Source organism: Chiloscyllium plagiosum, chromosome 16, assembly GCF_004010195.1.
Source record: "Chiloscyllium plagiosum isolate BGI_BamShark_2017 chromosome 16, ASM401019v2, whole genome shotgun sequence".
Lineage (NCBI taxonomy): Eukaryota > Metazoa > Chordata > Chondrichthyes > Orectolobiformes > Hemiscylliidae > Chiloscyllium > Chiloscyllium plagiosum.
In genome coordinates, this window is record NC_057725.1 from 40,597,055 (window position 1) to 40,618,745 (window position 21,691).

The 21,691-nt window shown below is 39.9% G+C and overlaps 1 protein-coding gene across 3 annotated transcripts in view; it reads right to left on the reverse strand.

The window, feature by feature from the left end:
* sbf2 (SET binding factor 2) overlaps nt 1–21,691 on the reverse strand; it is a 582,458-nt gene that overhangs the window by 283,362 nt on the left and 277,405 nt on the right. For all 3 annotated transcript variants that reach the window (XM_043705903.1, XM_043705905.1, XM_043705904.1), the window contains exons 5-6: nt 21,419–21,529; nt 9,293–9,398 (exon numbers count right to left, since the gene is read on the reverse strand). In XM_043705903.1, the coding sequence (XP_043561838.1) occupies nt 9,293–9,398; nt 21,419–21,529 (217 nt within the window). The remainder of the gene's footprint in view (nt 1–9,292; nt 9,399–21,418; nt 21,530–21,691) is intronic.

A 21,691-nucleotide genomic window follows, 5' to 3' on the forward strand; every position in this document is an offset into this window, starting at 1 on the left:
ACATCTTGTAAATCTTTTCTGAACCCTTTCAAGTTTCACAACATCTTTCCAATAGGAAGGACACCAGAATTGCACGCAATATTCCAACAGTGGCCTAACCAACGTTCTGTACAGCCGCAATGTGACCTTCCAACTCCTGTACTCAGTACTCTGACCAATAACGGAAAGCATACCAAATGCCTTCTTCACTATCCCATCTACCTGCGACTCCACTTTCAAGGAGCTATGAACGTGCATTCTAAAGTCTCTTTTTCCCTAGGATCTTACCGTTAAGTATATAAGTCCTGCTAAGATTTGCTTTCCCAAAATGCAGCACCTCGCATTTATCTGAACTAAACTCCATCTGCCAATTCTCAGCCCACTGGCCCATCTGGTCCAGATCCTGTTGTAATCTGAGGTAACCCTCTTCGCTGTCCACTACACCTCCATCTGCAAACTTACTAACTGTACCTCTTATGCTCGCATTCAAATCATTTATGTAAATGACAAAAAGTAGACGACTTTTGGCACTCCCTGGTCACAGGCCTCCAGTCTGAAAAACAACCCTCCACCACCACCCTCGGTCTTCTACCTTTGAGACAGTTCTGCATCCAAATGGCTAGTTCTCCCTGTATTCCATGAGATCCAACCTTGCTAATCTGTCTCCCATGGGAACCTTGTCGAAAGCCTTAATGAAGTCCATATAGATCTCATCTACTGCTCTGCCCTCATCAATCCTCTTTGTTACTTCTTCAAAAAACTCAATCAAGTTTGTGAGACATGATTTCCAACACACAAAGCCATATTGACTATCCATAATCAGTCCTTGCCTTTCCAAATACATGTACATCCTGTCTCTCAGGATTCCCTCCAACAACTTGGCTACCACTGACGTCAGGCTCACTGGTCTATAGTTCCCTGGGTTGTCCTTACCACCCTTCTGAAACAGTGGCACCACGTTTGCCAACCTCCAATCTTCCAGCACCTCACCTGTGACTATCGATGACACAAATATCTCAGAGCATTCCATTAACAACAGGTTTCTCTCCACTAATTTGTCAATTTTCTTTCTCCACCGCCAGCTTCCAGAAATCCCCACCTATGCCTTTCATTCAAAGGAAAAAAGATTTCATAACTCACATAATCCAGAACCTGCACACCCTCTGTAATTCTGAGATAATACCTAGAAAGACAACAGTCTGCATTCTGATGTTACAGTTCTCTTTTTTGAAAGCCTTCACTTCAAGTTTCAGTCTCCTATTCTCACCGCTACATAAAAATACTGTAGTTACTGGAGCAGGTCAGAGGCTAAGAATGCTGTACATCAATTAGTTAGTTGCATAAGGGAATTGAAAGGAAAGGATTCATTTAAAAGTCAGGCTGAAGATGTGCCCACTGTGATATATAACATAACCCACTTGATGGGGCATCAGGCATTTTGAGCAGTTCAGGGCAATGGGAGCAAGGGTCTGTGGATTCTGGCACAGTTCATTAATGGATGTACCTTTGTTTTAGGTTCAGAACTATTAGGGAAATGGACAGGACACAGTCAAAGGTTAAAAAATATTTAAATGGAGGAACTCTAACTTTAACAAGTTGGGCAATGATGCAAACAAACCAACATATGACATAAGAGCAGATATAGATATATATTTGGATTTATAGAAGGCATTTAGTAAGATGCCATAAATTAGCCTACTTAGTAAGATTACCGTCCATGATGTTAGAGATTGTATATCAGCATGCATAGAAGATTGGCCAAGTTCGGAAGGAGCATCACTGGACTCAAAATGTTAACGTTAAAATGGTTTCTTACTCACCATTTCTCACCTCCTGCCAATTTATTATAGGAAACTGCTTAGGTTTATGCCGATGAGGTATGGTCATTACAATAACCTTGGTCTCACATTGGCAAGGTCAGACAGGATTAGCTCTCATCCTTGCCTGCACGACTCCAATCTGAAGGTAAAATTTGCACTACTCTGATTACATACTGTGGAGTAAATTCTGGTTTTATAATGTTAGAAAAAAATCTGATCCAAAGGAAGGACCATATTCAGCCTTTTAGCAATAAATAAAAGAAAAGCTGACTTTCAGCTCAAGTTTTCACCATCTTGTCAAAAGTTTTTTTTAAACTTAAGTTTATAATTCATTGCTTGGAACAAATTCTTCTCATACTGAATCCAGGCAACAAAGGCATTGTTGTGTGCCAAGACATCTCTCACCTATGTTAATTCACTTGTTACGTTCACAACTTAATCTCCTTTTTGGCTACAAATTTTCTAAGACTGGCCTAACCAGCGTCCTGTACAGCTGCAACATGACCTCCCAATTCCGATACTCAATGCTTTGACCAATAAACGCAAGCATCTTCTTTGCTCTCCTATTGACCAGTGACTCCACTTTCAAGGATTCAAAGGTCCTTGACTCCAAGGTCTCTTTGTTCAGCAACACTCCCCAGGACCTTACCATTAACTGTATGTGTTCTGCCCTGATTTGCCTTTCCAAAACGCAGCACCTGAGCATTTATCTAAATTAAACTTCATCTGTCACACCTCGGTCCAGTGGCCCAAAAGATCAAGATCTCTACATACTCTGAGGTAACTTAGTTCGCTGTCCACGACACCTCCTATTTTGGTGTCATCTGCAAACTGTGCAGGACATTGGTTAGCCCACTATTGGAATATAGGGCGCAATTCTGGTCTCCCTGCTACTGGGAGGATGTTGTGGAACTTGACAGGGTTCAGAGAAGATTTACAAGGATGTTGTTAGGGTTGGAGGGCTTAAGTCATAGCGAGAGGCTGAACAGACTGTGGCTATTTTCCCTGGAGCTTCGGGGACTGAGGGGTGACCTTACAGAGGTTTATACATTCATGAGGGGCATGGATAGGGTATACAGACAAGGTCTGCCTGGTTGAGTTTGGGAGGGGGGGGGTCCCGACGCTAGACGGTACAGGCTTACGGTGAGAGGGGAAAGATTTAAAGGGGATTGAAGGGGCAAATCTTTCATGCAGAGGGTGGTGCTTGTATGGAAGGATCTGCCAGAGGAAGTGGTGGAAGCTGGTACAATTACAACTTTTAAAAGGTATCTAGGATATATTTGCGAAGAGGAAGTGTTTAAAGCAATGTGGGCCAAATGCTGCCAAAGGGGTCTCGACTTATTTAGGATACCTGGTCAAAAAGGTTTGGACCAAAGAGTCTGTTTCATGCTGTACATCTCTATGACTAAGTTCTCCCTTTCATTGCATGAAATTCTGGTCTCCTTGAAAAGATGTTGCAAACGTGAAAGGGTTTCGAGAAGATTTACAAGGATGTTGCCAGGGTTGGAGGATTTGAGTTATAGGGAGAGGCTGAATAGGCTAGGGCTGTTTTCCCTAGAGCATCGGAGGCTGATGGGTGACCTTATAGAGATTTATAAAATCATGAGGGGCATGGATAGGATAGACAAAGTCTCTTCCCTGGGGTGGGAGAGTCCAGAACTAGAGGGCATAGGTTTAGGGTGAGAGGGGAAAGATGTAAAAGAGACCTACGGGGCAACTTTTTCACGCAGAGGGTGGTATGTGTATGGAATGAGCTGCCAGAGGAAGTGGTGGAGGCTGGTACAATTGCAATATTTAAGAGGCATTTGGATGAGTCTATGAATAGGAAGGGTTTGGAGGATATGGGCTGGGTGTTGGCAGGTAGGACTAGATTGGGTTGGGATATCTGGTCAGCATGGACGTGTTGGACCAAAGGATCTGTTTCCATGCTGTACATCTCTATGAGTCTATGTCCGTGACCATCTGAATTCCCATAGGTATCATTGTTTTCTTCGTCAACAATGCCAAAAATGAACCTGCTCACTTGTCTTTGGAATTTGTACTAGAATTCATATGGGAATTTCCACTTTGATGTTCACTTCACGCAGTGTGAAAGCTTCACCATGATTTAGTTTATTTTGAATCAATCATTTTTTTCATTGCAATGCATTTATAAACCAGCAGATGGCAATGACGCACAGGCACATTTTAGAATTCAAGATTTACACGATACTTTACACTTAAACTTCCAGAAAATATAATTAGCATATACTGAAGCATAAACATTAGTGAACAATAACAGAATTCTGCATTATTGGGGCACCTGGAAAGCATAAAATATATATTACCTTGTTTCTTTCAGCTCTCTTTACCTTCTTGATGTCATGAAAATTGAAGTTTTAAACAACCAAAGCACCATTTATGCATATGACTCACAAGATACTTCATTAAATGCAGTTGGTAAGTTTTGCTATTTTAATACAATTTTTCAATGCCATGCAAATGATTTCAAATATATAATAAATATGGCACAAGTCACAGCCTGGGATTTTTTTTTTAAAAATCAATGTTGCCAAACACCACCAGACACTGATTTCAAATTCTCTGGATTTCTGCACGAGTCTGATTTTGACAGTTGCAATTCAGAAGTGATCTAAGCAACAAGGAAAATCATATGTAGAAAAATTCAACTGTAAAAATGCTTAAGCCATCTAAATATAAAGTTTCTAAGAAAGCCGAAGCTTCTGTCACGCCACAATTATAAGCAAATTTCAGAACAATATATTGTTCTGAATTTTAAAATTGTTACAAATTATTTGACATGTTGGTGCAAGTCTGGTTTAAAAACCTGTTGATAATTGTTTTTCTGAATATTTCTGATCTATTGCCTTTATCATCAAAATTATTAACTTATAATGTCTGTACTTCAATACTAACTAATTGATTATAAAGACCTTTTTGTACATAGTGAGGTTAGTGAGTACTGTTTAAATACTAGTACTTCCTTTTCTTTATGACTCCCATAAAATTGTTGCTTTTCAAAGCTAAAACTATTTCTTCCAAAAAAAGTCTGTGAATTCAGCAGAAAATTAGAAATAGCAATACTGGAACAAGACACTATAAATAACTTACTTGTTTCTTCATAGTACTACTTCATGAAGTGTAACTGGCATTTTTATTATGATTTATTGGGCTGAACTGCAAAAAACTTGTAAGACATCAAATCTGTATGACTCGAGTCAACTTCTCCTGAGCTTGCTTTATAGTACTTTAAAATTGGGTTCTTTTCAATATTAATTAAGCTCAGTATGTTTCTCTCTTTGCTGATTATTGAAGGACATTTAAACATTTCATTAATCACTGAGTCTAAGTAATGAATATGTCTGCCGTACAGTTCACACTTATCACAAATTTACATCAAATGATGATTAGATTACTGACAGTGTGGAAACAGGCCCTTCGGCACAACAAATCCACACCGACTCTCCGAAGAGCAACCCACCCAGACCCATTCCCCTACATTTACCCCTTCACCTAACACTACGGGCAATTTAGCATGGCCAATTCATCTAACCTGCACATTTTTTGGACTGTGGGAAGAAACCGGAGCATCCGGAAAAAACCCAAACAGACACGGGGAGAATGTGCAAACTCCACACAGACAGTTGCCTGAGGCGGGAATTGAACCCGGGTTTCTGGCGCTGTGAGGCAGCAGTGCTAACCACTGTGCCATAGTGTATGTTTCAGGTCAAATATAAAGACACTTTGCAACTTACCATGTAAAATTGCAGGAAAAAGCTTCTTTTGGGTTGGATGGTTGGCAGAGCAGTCTGTTCGAGTCTCTGCATTACTGCCAACCATCCAACCCAAACTTTGAGTCTGCTACGTGGATGACACCTTTGTCATAACTAAACAAAAAAAATTAGAGGAAACCTTCAAGACGATCAATAATATCCTTACTAGCATAGAATGCACTAAAGAGGAGGAGAACAACAACAAACTGGCATTCCTAGATGTCACAGTAGAGCAAACAGCCAATGGGAGCTTCAAACTAGCGCTCACAGGAAAACGACACATAGGGACCAAATATTGAACCGCAGAAGCAATCATCCCAACACCCACAAATGAAGCTGCATGAAAACATTATTTCAATGAGCCACCACATATCAGCACGAGAAACTAGGAAGAGCAGAAGAAAATCACCTATACAGTGTATTCAAAAAGAACAGGTACTCAATGAACACAGTCCGCCGATTTCTGAGCAACAAACCCAAACAAGCAAACAAAACACATCCAGAAACCCTAGCTACTCTCCCTTACATCAAAGACATCTCGGAAATGACTGCCAGACTACTCAGACCCCTTGGCATCATGGTAGCCAACAAACTCACCAACACACTAAAACAGCAACTAAGAAATTTGGAAGTTCTTATACAGACAGCAGGCAAAACTCATGTCATTTACAAAATACCGTGTAAGAACTGTAACAAACACACATTGGACAAACAGGCAGAAAACTAGCCACCAGGATAAACGAATATCAACTAGCCACAAAAAGACATGACCCACTCTCACTAGCATCTTTACATATAGATGAGGAAGGACACCACTCAGACTGGGACAACACGTCCATCTAAGGACAAGCCAAAACAGAGACATGTACAAGAATTCCTATAAGCATGGCATTCCAACCGGAACTTTATCAACAAACACATCAACTTGGACCCCATTTACCACTGAGAAAAAGAACAGGAAATTACATCACCAAGCCTAGGAAAACTAAATACTTAAATAGAAAGGTCATTAACACCAGTACTTCACCAGAAGCTCACTGATGCATGGTGACGAAAGGTTTGAAAACAAACCTTACAGCTCAGCGAAAAAACTTACATCCATATTAAGTGTAATGTAGGTTTGCAAATGACCAAATGGACAACAGAAATGCCGCATCCCTAAACTCTTATGCAGTCCATTTGCTAAACTTACGTGCACTCCTAAAATGCAAGGCTGCGTTTATTACCCATTCCTAAGATGTTGGGAGTGTGTCTTCAACTATTCAAAGTTTGCATACAATTGTATGGCTTAATAAACCATTTCAAAGCACAATTAAGAGTCAACCATGTTGCTGAGGGATTTAAATCATAAAGTTCACATCAGGTAAAGAGGTTGGATGTGCTTCTGGAAAAGATATGAATAAGCCAGTTTTCTTGAAATGACAATCTGACAGCTGAGGGACAAAGAGAGAATAATCATAGAGTCTTTACATGCAGAAGGAGGAAATTCAGCTGAGTATGTCTGCACCAGCTGACTATTTTGGTGTAATATCAATCTCCTGCCTTTGCCCTGTAATCCTGCAAATTCTATTAGAATAATAATCTAATACCCTCACTTGAAACTGCTTCCAACCACACTTCCAAACAATGCATTCCAGAGCCTAACTAATCACTGTGCGAAAACATTTTTTACATTTCACACTTGTTTCGTTTGCTAAACACCAGTCTGTACCCTCTGGTTCTCGATTCTCATACAAGATGGAACAATTCCTTCTCATCTACTCTAACCAAACTGATTGTGATTTTGAAAATATCCATGAGATCAGCTCTTAACTTCTTCTCTCTAAGGTAAACAGTCCCAATCTTTCCAAAAAGACATAATGACTGAGGTTTCTCATCCCTGGAATGTTATTCCTGAACTCTTTTGCACTCTCTGCAATGTTTTACATCTTTCCTAAAATGCGGTGTCCAGAAAGCACTTTAAGACCGTTAACATTATTTACATGGAAAATCCATTGTTAGGGACGTGGTATCACAGCACTTAGAGATAATTCAATTCAGTGAATGATATCACCCCATTATACTCTCTTCCACACTCTGCCCTTGGACAGAAGTTTGAAAACAATTATGACCAGATTTAAGATTAGCTTCTTCCCCACTGTTACCAGCTGTATGAATGGACCGCTCATGTTATGGTTCATCTTTCTCTGCATCTTCACTCTAGCTGTAATGTTATATTCTGCGATCCATTCTATTACATAAGGTCATTAGGATATGATTTATCTGGTTAGCATACAAAACAATACTTTTCATTGTATCTCAGTACACGTGTCAATAATAAGTCAAATCAAACCCGACAATGTTATGGTCACTTTCTGAGGAGATCTTTTATTGAGATTATTTACTATAACTGCCTAGTTGGATATTACCAAATCCAAAATAGCCTGATCCCTGATTGGATCCACAACATACTGTTCAAGGAAACAGTCTCAAATACATTCTGAAGTCTTCCTTATGGCTACCTCTACTTATTTGATGTTGCCAATCTACAGGAGGATTGAACTCATACATGATTAATCAACTGCCCTTTCTTACAAGCTTTCATTATCTCAAGATTTGTTCTCTGTCCTATCAACTAGTTACTTTTTGGGGGGGCTGTATAAACTACTCCTGCTCGTGTCTTCTTCCCTTGTTGAATCATATGAAGATGTCCCAAATGATTAGAAAATCAGCAAGTAACAAACATGTTTTATCCCTCCCCTTCTGAAATATTTTATAACTTGACATCTTGTAAACATAAAAATCGATTTCTTTTCCTGACCCAGACAAGTCTTCAACATTAGCTTGAACTTAACACTGTTTAAAAAAAAAACAACCTTCAGTGAGATCTGCTCAAATCACCAAGTCTGTTCATAATTTTCAAGATGTGGTAAGTCATTTAAAGCTTAAAACTGATAACGGTACAAACATAGATGTTTATGACACAAAAGGAGAGCACAGCGAGGACACAGATAGGATATGCTAAGGAAAGAGTTGCGATGGATGGAGAAGACAGAGGGTGGACATGACTATGAGCAGAGGCATTGACTACAAGCACAATGTGAATGCTGTGGACCATGCATGGTCAGCAAGGGTGGAGAGCGGACTGAAGGGCAAAAGAACCAGAGGGGACCAAAATATGCGAAGATGTGAAGGGAGTGAGCAAGGTAGGGAGAGACAAAGACAAGTGGGTAAACAGCAACTTGAAAACAAAAATAAATTGTCAGTTTTTTGTTTCTTGCCTGACTTGACAATAATATAAATTAAGTACCACGAATGGTCTTAGCTCACCATAAAAAATGTAATCATTAAGCATTTCTTCAAATGTCTGTACGAGTGCAAACTTTTGCAACGTAAATAAAATCAATTTGATGCACCAAATCGAAAGCCTACCGAAAAGCTGAATAAAACTAGCATCATAAAATTTATTTTAAAAATGGTGTTGAAAATTAGAAAATCAAGAATCAGAGAAGGCACGTTTACAATGGAGTTTTTTTAACCGTGGAATCCTATCATGCATTCAGCTATTAACTAGAAATGTAAATCTAATTTCTCTTACATTGGTGGCACCAATGGGCATCACAACATTATAAAAGGTATGGCTCGAGCTAATCACACACATGTAATAATTTAGGTAATCAGCTATACACTGGAGTAATTATAAAAATAGAATCAGGAAATGCATGGATAATCCAAACCTACCTAGTTGTTGAAAAAGAAGAGCTACACTTGTGCTCGTCACAGGAAGACCATCATATAACGGCGTTTGTATCAATTGTCTATCTCCAGCTCCCAACGAAAACAGTTTCTTAAGGAAAATGTATTACATGAAATTAATATTCTTACTCAATTAAAATAACCAAAAAGTAGTTGATTGAACAACATAAGTTCAGTATTGCCCATGAACAGATAACACAGTGATAAGAATTAATACTATTTCTGAGAGGGTTTATACATTAAATTCAAAGGACGAAATCTGTTTATGAGGGAAGACATCCTGATTAACAATAACTTACAACACGAGAGGCAGGGAACAAGCAAAATAAATCAGATGATAGGAGGTATTAAAAGTTCAATATTGAATCCTGCTCCTTTATAAACTGTTGGATAGTATGTTGTGAATAGTTGGTGGCTGCAGTACAAATTGATATTGCAGTAGCTGTTGGGAAGATTAAATCATGATTAGTGATTAGTAAATTGGGCATAAAACAAAAAATGCTTTATGAGTACTCAGTGGGTCAGCTAACATATGTGGGAAAAGAAACAAATGTTGCTTGACCTGCTGAGCACTTCCAGCGATTATTATTAGTTGAATTTCTTGCAGCTCCAGTACTTCATCTCCATATTAGTGAATTGGGCCTGGAAAAGAGAAAACTCAGAGGTGATTACTATCGGTAGTTTTCAGATTCTAAACAGACCTGAAAGTGAACACCATGGCATATTTTACTTTGCCCCGACTATTCAACTAGGGTATGTGCTGGCAGGAGGAGGAGTGAGCAGATCTCTGTATGGGAGATAAGTTGAGATTGTGTGGGATAGAGAGAGAGCATGACAGAGCACGAGCGAGCGAGTGAGTGGTTGAAAGCGAGCGGGAATGGGCATGCATGCAGGAGATTATGCGAGTTAAGGGAGGGTGAGGGGGGTGAGAGACTACATGTGGCAGGGTATGTAGAGGGCATAGTTGTGGGAGGTAGTGGGTAGCAAGTTTCCAAAACATTTTGACAGTGTGAGATTTCATTACCTCACATCTAGATCTGTTGTAGACCAATTGATAAGGATTAGCTGCAATGATCAGCAAACAACTCTATTATTATCATCATCCTGCAACTCTCTGTACACTAGATGGTGAAGTTAATAAACCTAGATCATCATCTGTGCAATTATGTTTCTAAGAAAATGGCATTGAGTTCAGTTAGACTCGAAACGTCAGCTCTTTTCTCTCCTTACAGATGCTGCCAGACCTGCTGAGATTTTCCAGCATTATTTCTTTTGGTAGATGAGAACATGTTTCCATTGGGGGAGTGGGGGGTTCCTCAAATTGGGAGTAAAATTTTCAGAATTTAAAACTGAGATGTACAGGTATTCCTTCTCATCATGAATATCTGGAATTCTGTACCTCAAAGTTGTGGAGGCCAGATCAATGAAAGCATTTAAAGATAGGTTTTTGAAATATCAGAGTTCAGAAGTTGGAATGACCGATGATTTGAAAACTCCCAGGGTGTATGCGACAATCTTACTGAATGACGGGCCAAGCTTGAGAAGGCCTAGTCCTTCTCCTATTTGACAACAGTCAATTAACAATGATATGGTTTTCTTTCACAGCACATACTGTAGTTTTGATATTCAAGAACTTCCAGACTTCAGAAAGTTACCCAAGGTTCAATACACACAGACCAGGACCCTTTTTTTGTTAAAAATGGGGACTACCAATCTTTAAAGCACTCCTCTTCAATCTTATTCTCACCAACATGGCCACTACTTTTTTCTTTAATGCTGCATTTGCAACATTATATTCAGTGAAAACAGATGAACACTACAAATTTGTTTAGCACCTATTAATCCCTTCTCCCGACCGAGAGAATCTTTCTGTTCCCTAATCAGCCCCACATGTTTTTGCATTGCATTCTTGTGCATGTCTCTGTTTGGCTTGTCCTAGGATGGATGTGTTGTCCCAGTCAAAGTGGTGTCCTTCCTCATCCATTTGTAAGGATACCAGTGAAAGTGGATCATGTCGTTTTGTGGCTAGTTGATGTTCATGTATCCTGGTGGCTAGTTTTCTGTCTGTCACAGTTCTTGCAAGGTATTTTGTAAATGACATTAGTTTTGCTTGTTGTCTGTATAGGTCTTTCAAGTTCATTAGCTGCTGTTTTAGCGTGTTGGTGGGTTTGTGGGCTACCATGATGCCAAGGGATCTGAGTAGTCCGGCAGTCATTTCTGAGATGTCTTTGATGTAGGGGAGAGTGGCTAAGGTTTCTGGATGTGTTTTGTCTGCTTGTTTGGGTTTGTTGCTCAGAAATTGGTTCATTGGGTACCCGTTCTTTTTGAATACACTGTACAGGTGATTTTCGTCTGCTCTTCCTAGTTCCTCTGTGCTGCAGTGTGTGGTGGCTCAGTGAAGCAATATTCTGATGCAGCTTCGCTTCTGGGTGTTGGGATGATTGCTTCTGTAGTTCAGTATTTGGTATGTACGTGTTGCTTTCCTGCAGACGCTGCTTTGAAGTTCCCCATTGGCTGTTCATTCTACTGCGATATCTAGGAATGGCAATTTATTGTTGTTTTTCTCCTCTTTAGTGAGTTTTATGCCAGTAAGGGTATAATTGATGGACTTGAAGGTTTCCTCTAATTTATTTTGTTTAGTGATGACAAAGATGTCATCCACATAGTGGACCCAAAGTTTGGGTTGGATTGTTGGCAAAGCTGTTTGTTAGAGTCTCTGCATTACTGCCTCTGCTAAGAGCCCTGATGTCAGAGTTCCCATGGGTGTTCCATTGGTTTGTCTGTAGATTTTGTTGTTGAAGGTGAAGTGGGTGGTAAGGCGTAGGTCCACAAGCTTGACGATCTTGTCTTTGCTGATGAAGTTGGTGGTGTTTGTTGTATGCGTCATTGGTTCTTCTAATAATATAGTCAGTGTTTCCTTGGCTAGGTTGAGGTTGATGGATGTGAACAGGGCTGATATATCAAAGGAGAGCATTATTTCATCCTCTTCTATCTTGGTGTCTTTAATGGTCTTCAGGAATTCTTGGGTGGAATGGATGGAGTAGCGCGAGTCTTCTTTGAAGGGTTTTAGTCTTTGGTGCAGCGCATTGGCCATTCTGTAAGTTGGTGTTACAAATACCAAGACTATGGGTCTGAGGGGGGCTCCTGGTTTGTGAATTTTGGGTAATCCGTAGAAGCGTGGATCCATCTGGTTTTATCTTTTGGAAGTCGGTCTTATTTATATCTCCAGATTTCTGAGGTTATTCCGAGTAGGGCTGTGATTCTGTTCTCGAGTTGTGGAGTTGGGTCTATCGCCACTCGTTGGTAAGTGTTGGTATCTCTAAGTAGTGCATTTACTTTCTCAATGTAGTCACTTTGATTTAAGATGACTGTCAAGTGTTCTTTGTCTGCAGGTAGGATAACAATGTTTTCATCTTTTTTACAGTCTTTTTAGTGCTTTCCTTTCTTGTGTATTGAGTGTGTTTCCTTCCTTTTTCCTGCTTAATGTTGGTGTGACTGCCTGTCTGATGGCTTGCTGGGTTTCTTCTATAAGTTGGTTGTCTTTCAGTGTTGTTTGTAATGCTGCTAAGAAATCTTTCTTGTCTGCATCCTGGAAGTTGTAATTTAATCATCTTATTAAGACGGCTTTTTCAGTGTCTGTTAAGGGTCGGTCAGATATGTTTTTTATCCGTGCTTCTGTGTTGTCAGTGTTGTTACTTTGTGTGTGCTTGTCTAGTTTTATCTGCAGGTCTAGTTTTTTTTTATTTTCTGTCTTTGTCTCTGTCTAATATCTATGGCTTGTTGTACTCTGTCCATTCATGGTCTGTTGCATTAGTGTGTAAAGATTTTTGGCGCAAAACTTCCAGGTTGTATTTTATAGTGTGTGTTGTGGGCATTATTAATAATTTCTCTAAGTATTCTGCGGCCGTTTTGCTCTGCTATTCTTTTGACTAGTGGGGTGTTAAGGGGTGGTTTGTATTTAAAACATTTAGGTAATACCTGTTTCCTTAGACATTCGTGCAGGAAGTACCGCTGCTCACGGATGGCGCTCTGGCACTGGTTTCCCATTTTCGGGCCAATTTTAGCATATTGCACCCATTGGTGATAGTGAGTTTTGAGAAGATCGGTAGCTCAGGTTGAGGTTCTGGATGTAGATTTGCTCGCTGAACTGGAAGGTTCGTTTTCAGATGTTTCATCACCATTCTAGGTAACATCTTCAGTGAGCCTCTGAATGACGCACTGGTAGTGTAGCCTGCTTTCTATTTAAATGTTTGGGTTTCCTTGGGTTTGGTGATATCATTTCTTATCATGCCATTTTATGCTCAATTACAGTCACAGATGTGCAGCACAGAAACTGACCCTTCTGTCCAACTCCTCCATGCAGACCAGGTATCCTAAATTAATCTAGTCCCAATTGTCAGCACTAGTCCCATGTCCCTCTAAACTTTCCAATTCATATAATCATTTCCCATGATTACTGTTCTCTAGGTGGTCCCTATTGAAACACTGTCAAATGTCCCAATTCATTCCCGAGAACTCTGTTTAACACTGCTCCCTCTGTTAATGAGGTGGAAATACATAGATTAAATGAGTCCTCTTTGCATACATTTCAGGAATTCTTTCTTCCTTTTGATTTCCAGTTACCACTGCAATCTATAGCCAGGATTACTGAAGACCTCATTATCACAATTCTTAATAATTTTTTGATCTTCCTGTAAATTTCCTGCAAATCTATTTCATAAGAAAATAAGAACAAGGAACAGGAGTAGGCCATCTGGCCCCTTGAGCCTGCTCTGCCATTCAACAAGATCATGGCTGATCTTTTCATGGACTCAGCTTCACTTACCCACTCACACACCATACCCGTTAATTCTTTTACTGCTCAAACATCTATCTTTGCCTTAATAACATTCAATGAGGCAGCTTCAACTGCTTCAATGGGCAGGGAATTCCACAGATTGAAGTTCCTCCTCAGTCCTAAACCTATTCCCCCTTATTTTGAGGCTACGTCCCCTCGTTTCAGTTTCATCCACAAGAGGACAACCTCCCTGCTTCTTTCTTATCTATTCTCTGTATTGTGTGTTTCTGTAAGATCCCCCTCATTCTTCGAAATTTCAATGAGTATAATCCCAGTCTACTCAATCTCTCCTCTTAATTTTGAAATCAACTGAGTGAAACTCCCCTGCACCCTCTTTAGTGCCAGTACAGCCATTCTCATGTAAGGAGGCTAGAACTGTACACAGTACTCCAGTTGTGGCCTTACCAGCACCCTATGCTGCTACAACATAACCTCCCTGCTTTCAAACTCAATCCCTCTAGTAATAAAGGGCAATATTCCATTTGCCTTTTTAGTCGCCTGTTGCTCCTGCAAACCAACTTTGTAATGATTCATGCACAAGGATATTCAGGTTCCTCTGCACAACAGCATGTTGCAATTTCTCACCATTTAAACAATAGTGAATTTTACAGTTATTCCTACCTACATTTACCAACATTGTATTCCATCTGCCAGACCCTTGCCCACCAACGTAATCTATCCAAACTCCTGTGCAGACTTAGTGTCCTCTGCGCACTTTGCTCCACCACTCATTTTAATGTCATTTCTGATCTTTGACGCACTACATTTGGTCCCCAACTCCAAATCATCTATATAAATTATAAACAATTGTGCTCCCAACACTGATCCCTGAGGAACATCACTAACCACTGATCACCAACCAGAAAAATATTTATCCTCACTCTACACTTTCTGTTAGTTAACGAATCTTCTATCCCTGCCAATACATTACCTGTAACAATGTGCACCTTTATCTTATGCAGTTGCCTTTCATGTGGCACCTTGTTGAATGCTTTCTGGAGATCCAGATATACCACATCCATCAGTTCCCTGTTGTCCATCATGCTCAAAATGTCTTCAAAGAATCCCAGTAAATTTGTTAAACATGACATACATTTCATGAACCCATGCTGCATTTACCCAGTGGGACAATTTCTATCCAGATGTCTTGCTATTTCTTCCTTGATGATACATTCAAGCATTTTTCCCAATACAGAAGTTAGACTAACAGGCATGTCCTTGATCCATCTCCTTTTTTTAAACAGTGATGTCACATTTGCTGCTGTCAAATCTGCTGGAACTGCCACAGCAAATCTTTGTAACTTACCACTGGGGGATTTCCTATTTCCCCCACCATCTCTTTTAGTACTTTGGCATGCATTCCATCAGGGCCAGGAGACGTGACTACCTTTAGCTCCATTAGCTTACCCAACACATTTCTCCATCGTGTTCCTATTATTTGGTGGTCTACAGCAATGTGTCCTAAATTCTTTTTCACCATAATATCATTTCAAAGCTTGAAAATGTTTTCAACCTCTTAACAAGAACTGGAGTATCAGGAGGAGGAGAGTAGGTCATTGTGATTTTAGACCTCATAATCCGAAATTTTCAACTGTGACCCCACTTGGGCTACTGGCTCTCACTACGTAGTAGCCATCAATGGAGGTGCTTCATCCTTAATTTCAACCAAATATATTCTGGCTTTGACCATTCAATTATTTACTTGATTTCCAGTGCTACAATTTATTTGAAAAATAATGCCACCATTCTTTCTTCTCTTTTGCTCTCTTTCTGGAATACCTTATAACTAAGAATATTAAGTTCCCAATCTTCCCATTTTTTTGAGCCAAGTCTCTGTTATTGCTACTACATCATAGTTTGGCAACTTGTCTGCAGCTCAGTAACTTTACTTAAAATATATACAATATAAACATACATTCCAAATCTACTTAGACTGTTGCATATTTGCCACACATATAATCCTTACAAATTCTGAATTAATCTATACTCTAGTTCAATGTGCCTTCCCCATTCCCCTCCAAACGTTGTTTATTCTCCCTGTTTTCTCTTGGTACCTATATTTCTATAAAATTATCTCAAAAAGCCCTCTACAATGCTAGTCAATTTTTATGCTATGTCATTAATGCAAGTTTCTTGAACTGTATCCTGCATCCATATTGAACAGATGCTGCGGATAGCACAAGGTGGTCACACAGGTAGAGATAATATAGATGACCATCAGGCAGTGTCAAGGTCTCTCATTTGGCTATCCCCCTTTCTAACATATTTAAAGTTTTGGATGCTGTTGGGGAAGATGACTGTGATGGGAGATAACTTCATCACCTTGTGAGTGGGTCAGCTGCACAAGAGGGGAGGAGGAAGAATGGCAGGGGTATGGTAGTGGGGCATTCAATTGTAAGGCGAACAGACAGGCATTGGTCCAGTTGCAAAAGAAATTCCAGAAAGGTATATAACCACCCCGGAGCCAGGAATGTCCCTGCATGGCTTCCTGCCGGGGGAAGACAAACAAACAGAGATAAACGGTTCATATTGGTACCAATAATAGAAAAACGGATGAGGTTCTGAGACCAGAACTTAGGAAGTAGGACATCGGTTGAGAAATAGAACCTCAAAGACAGTAATCTCTGGATTACTTCTATTGCTAGGTGCTAATGAGTCTAAGAAATTAGTCCAAATGAATGTGTGACTGGAGAGATGGAGTAGGAAACAGGGCTTAAGACTTCTGGGACATTGGGATCTAGACAAGGTGGATAGGTTGCTCTCGAACTGGAATGAGACCAGCATTCTTGAGGGAATGCTTGTTAGTGTTGTAAGGGAGAGTTTAAACTAACTTGGCAAGTTGTGGATTCAGAGAAACAGTTTAGCAGGGGTAGATGCACAGCCAGAACTACCAGAGACTGCAAGTGAGTCAAGAAAGCATAGGAAATATAGGTCAGTTAAGGCACAAAGGAGTTAGGGAGGGTTGGATGGTACATATTTTAATGCAAGAAGTCGTATTGAGGGCGCAAATTAACACACTGAAATGTAGTGTAATCGCTGTCACTGAGATATGGTTGAGAGGGATGCTGTATAGCAGCTCAACCAGGATATACGGTCTTCTGGAAGACAGGGAAAGAGGTAAAAGAGAATGAGTCGTAATGTTGATCAGGGAATTTCTTACAGCAGTAAGATGAGATGATATTTTAGAAGGGCCCTTAAATGAGCCGTACAGGTAGAACTTATAAACCAAAGAGGAGCAACCACATTGCCGGGCGTGTACTATAGGTCTCCAGTCAAAGATGTCAGCAACAATTTGGCTAATTTGCCTTGCTCCAATTTTCATCGCCTCCAACTTCTTTCCCAATGAACCATTGTCAATTTTTAAAAATTTCATTTTCTTCTGGCCATACATCCCTACATTGAACACAGCTGGATTAGAAAAAATTTTGAGTCCAGGTGAGTTTCCAGTTGATGATAACCCCCAGGATGTTTATAGTAGGGGATTCAGTTATGGTAACACCATTGAATGTCAAGGTGATGGTCATAGCTTGGCATTTGTATGGTGTGAATGTTACGTGGCACTTATCAGCCCAAGCCTAGTTATTGTCCAGATCTTGTTGCATTTGAGTGTATCTGCCATTACAACAATTTCACCTTTCTAACACAGAGACAGATGAGTCTTGAAACCCATTGACTTAAGTCATTAAAATCACTCATTAAAACATAAGCTTTTCCGTGTTTTGCAGGGTATTATTGGGAAAGTCAGTGTTCTGCCTGAGGAGATTAGAACTTTGAATATGTTGTTGGCCACTTGGGATAGAATTCTTCACTGACAGGATTATGAACCTTCAGACTTTTTTTTTTACTACAAATGCTCTGTCAAAGTTTATTCAAGCAGAAATGGACACAGAAATTAAAAAGCAGATCTCGAAGGTAATAATCTCTATTACTACTGGAGCAAAGAAAACTGGCAAAGGATGAATACAGTCAAGAGTTAAATATGTGACTCAAAAGATTGGTGTGGCTGGAATGGTTAACAGTATTGGCATATAAAGGAGCTTTTCAAATGGGATGGGTTTTACTTGAAGTCCACTGATACCAGTGTCATGAAAAATCAAATAACTAGGCCTGTAAAGGGCTTTAACTGTTTGGGGCTTAATGGTAGTGGACTGAGGAATGGGGAATACAGACTGACAAAGCAACAACATTTGGTAACATTACTGGGCAGCTGTTTGAATAACAATGCCCAGACTGGGACAAGAATGGAGTGTACAAACCTAGAAAAGCAGCAGTAAATAGGGTCAAAGGAGGTAAAATGATATGCAGGCAAAATTAGTGGCTCTTTACTTAAACGTATATCATACTTGACACAAAAACATGCATTAACTGCTTAAATATAGGTAAATGGGCATGATCTTATTGCCTTTACGGAGACATAGTCGCAAGGTGATCAAAGTTGGGAACTAAATATTCAGGGAGATGGAAAACCAACAAAAGATTATCTTAAAAACTAAAGACGGAGACGATAAACTTTAATGGTAAACTTACAGTAATGTCAACACAGACAGCAACTTCTTTAAATATACACAGGAAGAGGAGAGAAGCCAGAGTGAACACTTTGAGAATGAGGCTTGGGAAGTAACAGAGGGAGCAGAGTTGAATAAACACTTTCCATCAGTCTTCACAGTGCAAGTCACTGATAGCATTCTAAGTTTACAAAATAATTAAGTAGCAAAAGGAGAGGAAACAAATATAATAACTAACATTGGAAACTGATGGAGCTAATGACCTATAAACACCTGGACCTGGTGGGATGCATCCGAGGATACTAAAGGAAGTAGCTACAGAGATAATTGATGCACTGGGAAGTAACCTTTCAAGAATCCCAAGATTCTGGACCAGTCTCAGAGTACCGGGAATCAGCCAATTATAGGCCAGTTAGCTTAACATCTGTTATTGGGAAAATGTTACACATGTTACAGGATTCCTGAAGAAGGGCTTATGCCCGAAACGTCGATTCTCCTGTTCCCTGGATGCTGCCTGACCTGCTGCGCTTTTCCAGCAACACATTTCCAGGTCTGATCTCCAGCATCTGCAGACCTCACTTTCTCCTCAAAATGTTACACATCCTATTATAACAGCAGAGCTTTTCAAAAGACAAACGATGATCAAATAGATTTTTTTTAATGTGCAAACTCCACACAGTCAGTCGCCTGAGGCGGGAATTGAACTCGGGTCTCTGGCGCTGTAAGGCAGCAGTGCTAGCCACTGTGCCGTCCACTGACAGTAGAGTCAGTATGGCCTCTTGAAGGGGAAATCATGGCCAACAAATTTATTAGAATTCCTTGATAAGGTAACAAACAGGATAAATAAAGGAGAAGCAGTGGTTGTGATATATTTGGATTTGCAGAAGGCAACTTGATAAGGTACCACACAGGAGGAAGATGAAGAAGCCATGGTGTTGGAGGTAGTATATTAGCATGGATTGAGGAGGCTAACTAACAGAAGACAGAGTTGAGATGGGGGTGTGACAGTTTTCAGGATAGCAACCTGAAACTAGTGGACTGTTGCAGGCATCAGTACCACAGCCACAGTTATTTACAATATTTTAATGATTTAAATGAGTTAAATATATGTACCACAGTTAAGTTTGTAAGTGGAACAAAAATACACGGGCAAGCAAGTGGTGAGGATGACAGAGTATACACAAGGGTATAGATATTCAAGCAAGTGGACAAAACATGGCAGATGGGACATAACACAGCAGAAATGTAAGGCTGCCTCACAGCACCAGAGTCCCAGGTTCGATTCCAGCCTCGGGCGACTGTCTGTGTTGAGTTTGCACATTCTCCCAGTGTCTGCGTGCGTTTCCTCCGGGTGCTCCGGTTTTCTCCCACAGTTACAAAAATGTGCAATTGGCCTTGGTAAATTTCCCACAGTGTTAGGTGCATTAGTCAGAGGGAAATGGGTCTGGGTGGGTTACTTTTAGGAGGGTTGGTGTGGACTGGTTGGGTCGAAGGGTCTGTTTCCACACTGTAGGGAATCTAATCTAATCTATGCACAATGGCAAGAAGAACCAGGAGCTAAATATTCTTTAAAATGGAGAAAGAATGCAGAAAGCTAAAGGAGAGCGAGCTTTGGCAATCCTCACGCATATACCTCAAAAAGCGAGCATCCAATTTCAATGATTAAATAAGGAAAGTAATTTATTTCAAAGGAAATGCAACAGAAAAATAATGAAATTTTGTTAAAACTATACAAAGCACCACTCAGACCACACTGAAAGACTGAATAGTTTTCTGCCCTGTCTAGGGAAAGATATACTGGATTTGAACGCAGTCCAGAGAAGCTTCACTCGGCAAATTCTGGGTATGGAATGACAATCTTATGAAGACAGGTTGAATAGGTTGCGCCTATACTCATTGGTGCTTAGAAGACAAGTGACCCCTTTGAAACATTCAAGATTTTTAGGGATTTGACAGGGTACATTGAAAATGTTGCTCCCCTGGTTTGAGAGTCTGGGACCAGACAGCATAATTTCAGAATAAGGTGTTACATTTTTGAAGAAGCGGAGGAGTCTCTTCTGGAGTTAAGGATTATCATATCATTGAACAGGGGAGCAGACTCTAAGCAGGCTGAATGGCCTGCCTCTGCCCGTGATGGACAGATGTTTAGATAGTAAGGAAATTGAAGCCAACAGGGATAGTACTGGAAGATGTAACTGAGGTAGATTAACCATAAGCATCCTAAATGACAAACTATTCTCCTGCTTTTATTTCTTTTATTCTTAGGTTCTTAAAACTGCTAAGCAAAGCGGATAGAATTATTAAAAGGAATAGAGAAATATTTTCAGATTTCAGGAATGAGATTTCATGGCTTTGTACAAGGTCAGACATTACATCAATGCCAGTCGCTTATCCAATTACTCATCATCCTAATTGTCTAAAGCATAAATAATCGCATGAATCCTAGAAACAGGCAGTCACCATTGACTAAATGGATCAGCTGAGTGACCAGAATAGCTTTCAATAATTTAGGTGGGGCTATCTACAGAGTGTAGCAAATGTCTGAGAAAATCAAAGACCAGTACAAAGAAGGGCATAATTTGTCCCATTACATCCTGGACTGTGTACTGCTTAATAATGGTGCACATCATTAGTGCATACTGAAGTATCATTGTGCCTGTTTCCAGAACCTTCAAGTCTTGAAAGCAATTAAACAGACTGCCCAAGCAAAGGAATAGGTGATTAATTCTGAAGGTTAAATTTTTGTAGAAATAACAGAATTTCTCTTACCTGAGACCCTCCAGCAACGGGCACCAAACATGTAAAAAGATTGGCAATCACATTTTCCAAGTTCACATTCAGACTGTCGACATACACTGTATAAATGATGCCGAGGCAAGCCTAAAAAGAGGTGGCAGTTAATCATCAAGTACCTTGTTTCAAAAATCTTCTCTGAAAGCCATACAAAACACAATGCAATTTGAACTTGACTTAAACTCATCTAGTTCTATCTTTTAACAATATAAAGTGAAGAAGGCATTTGGTATTACCTTTATTGGTCAG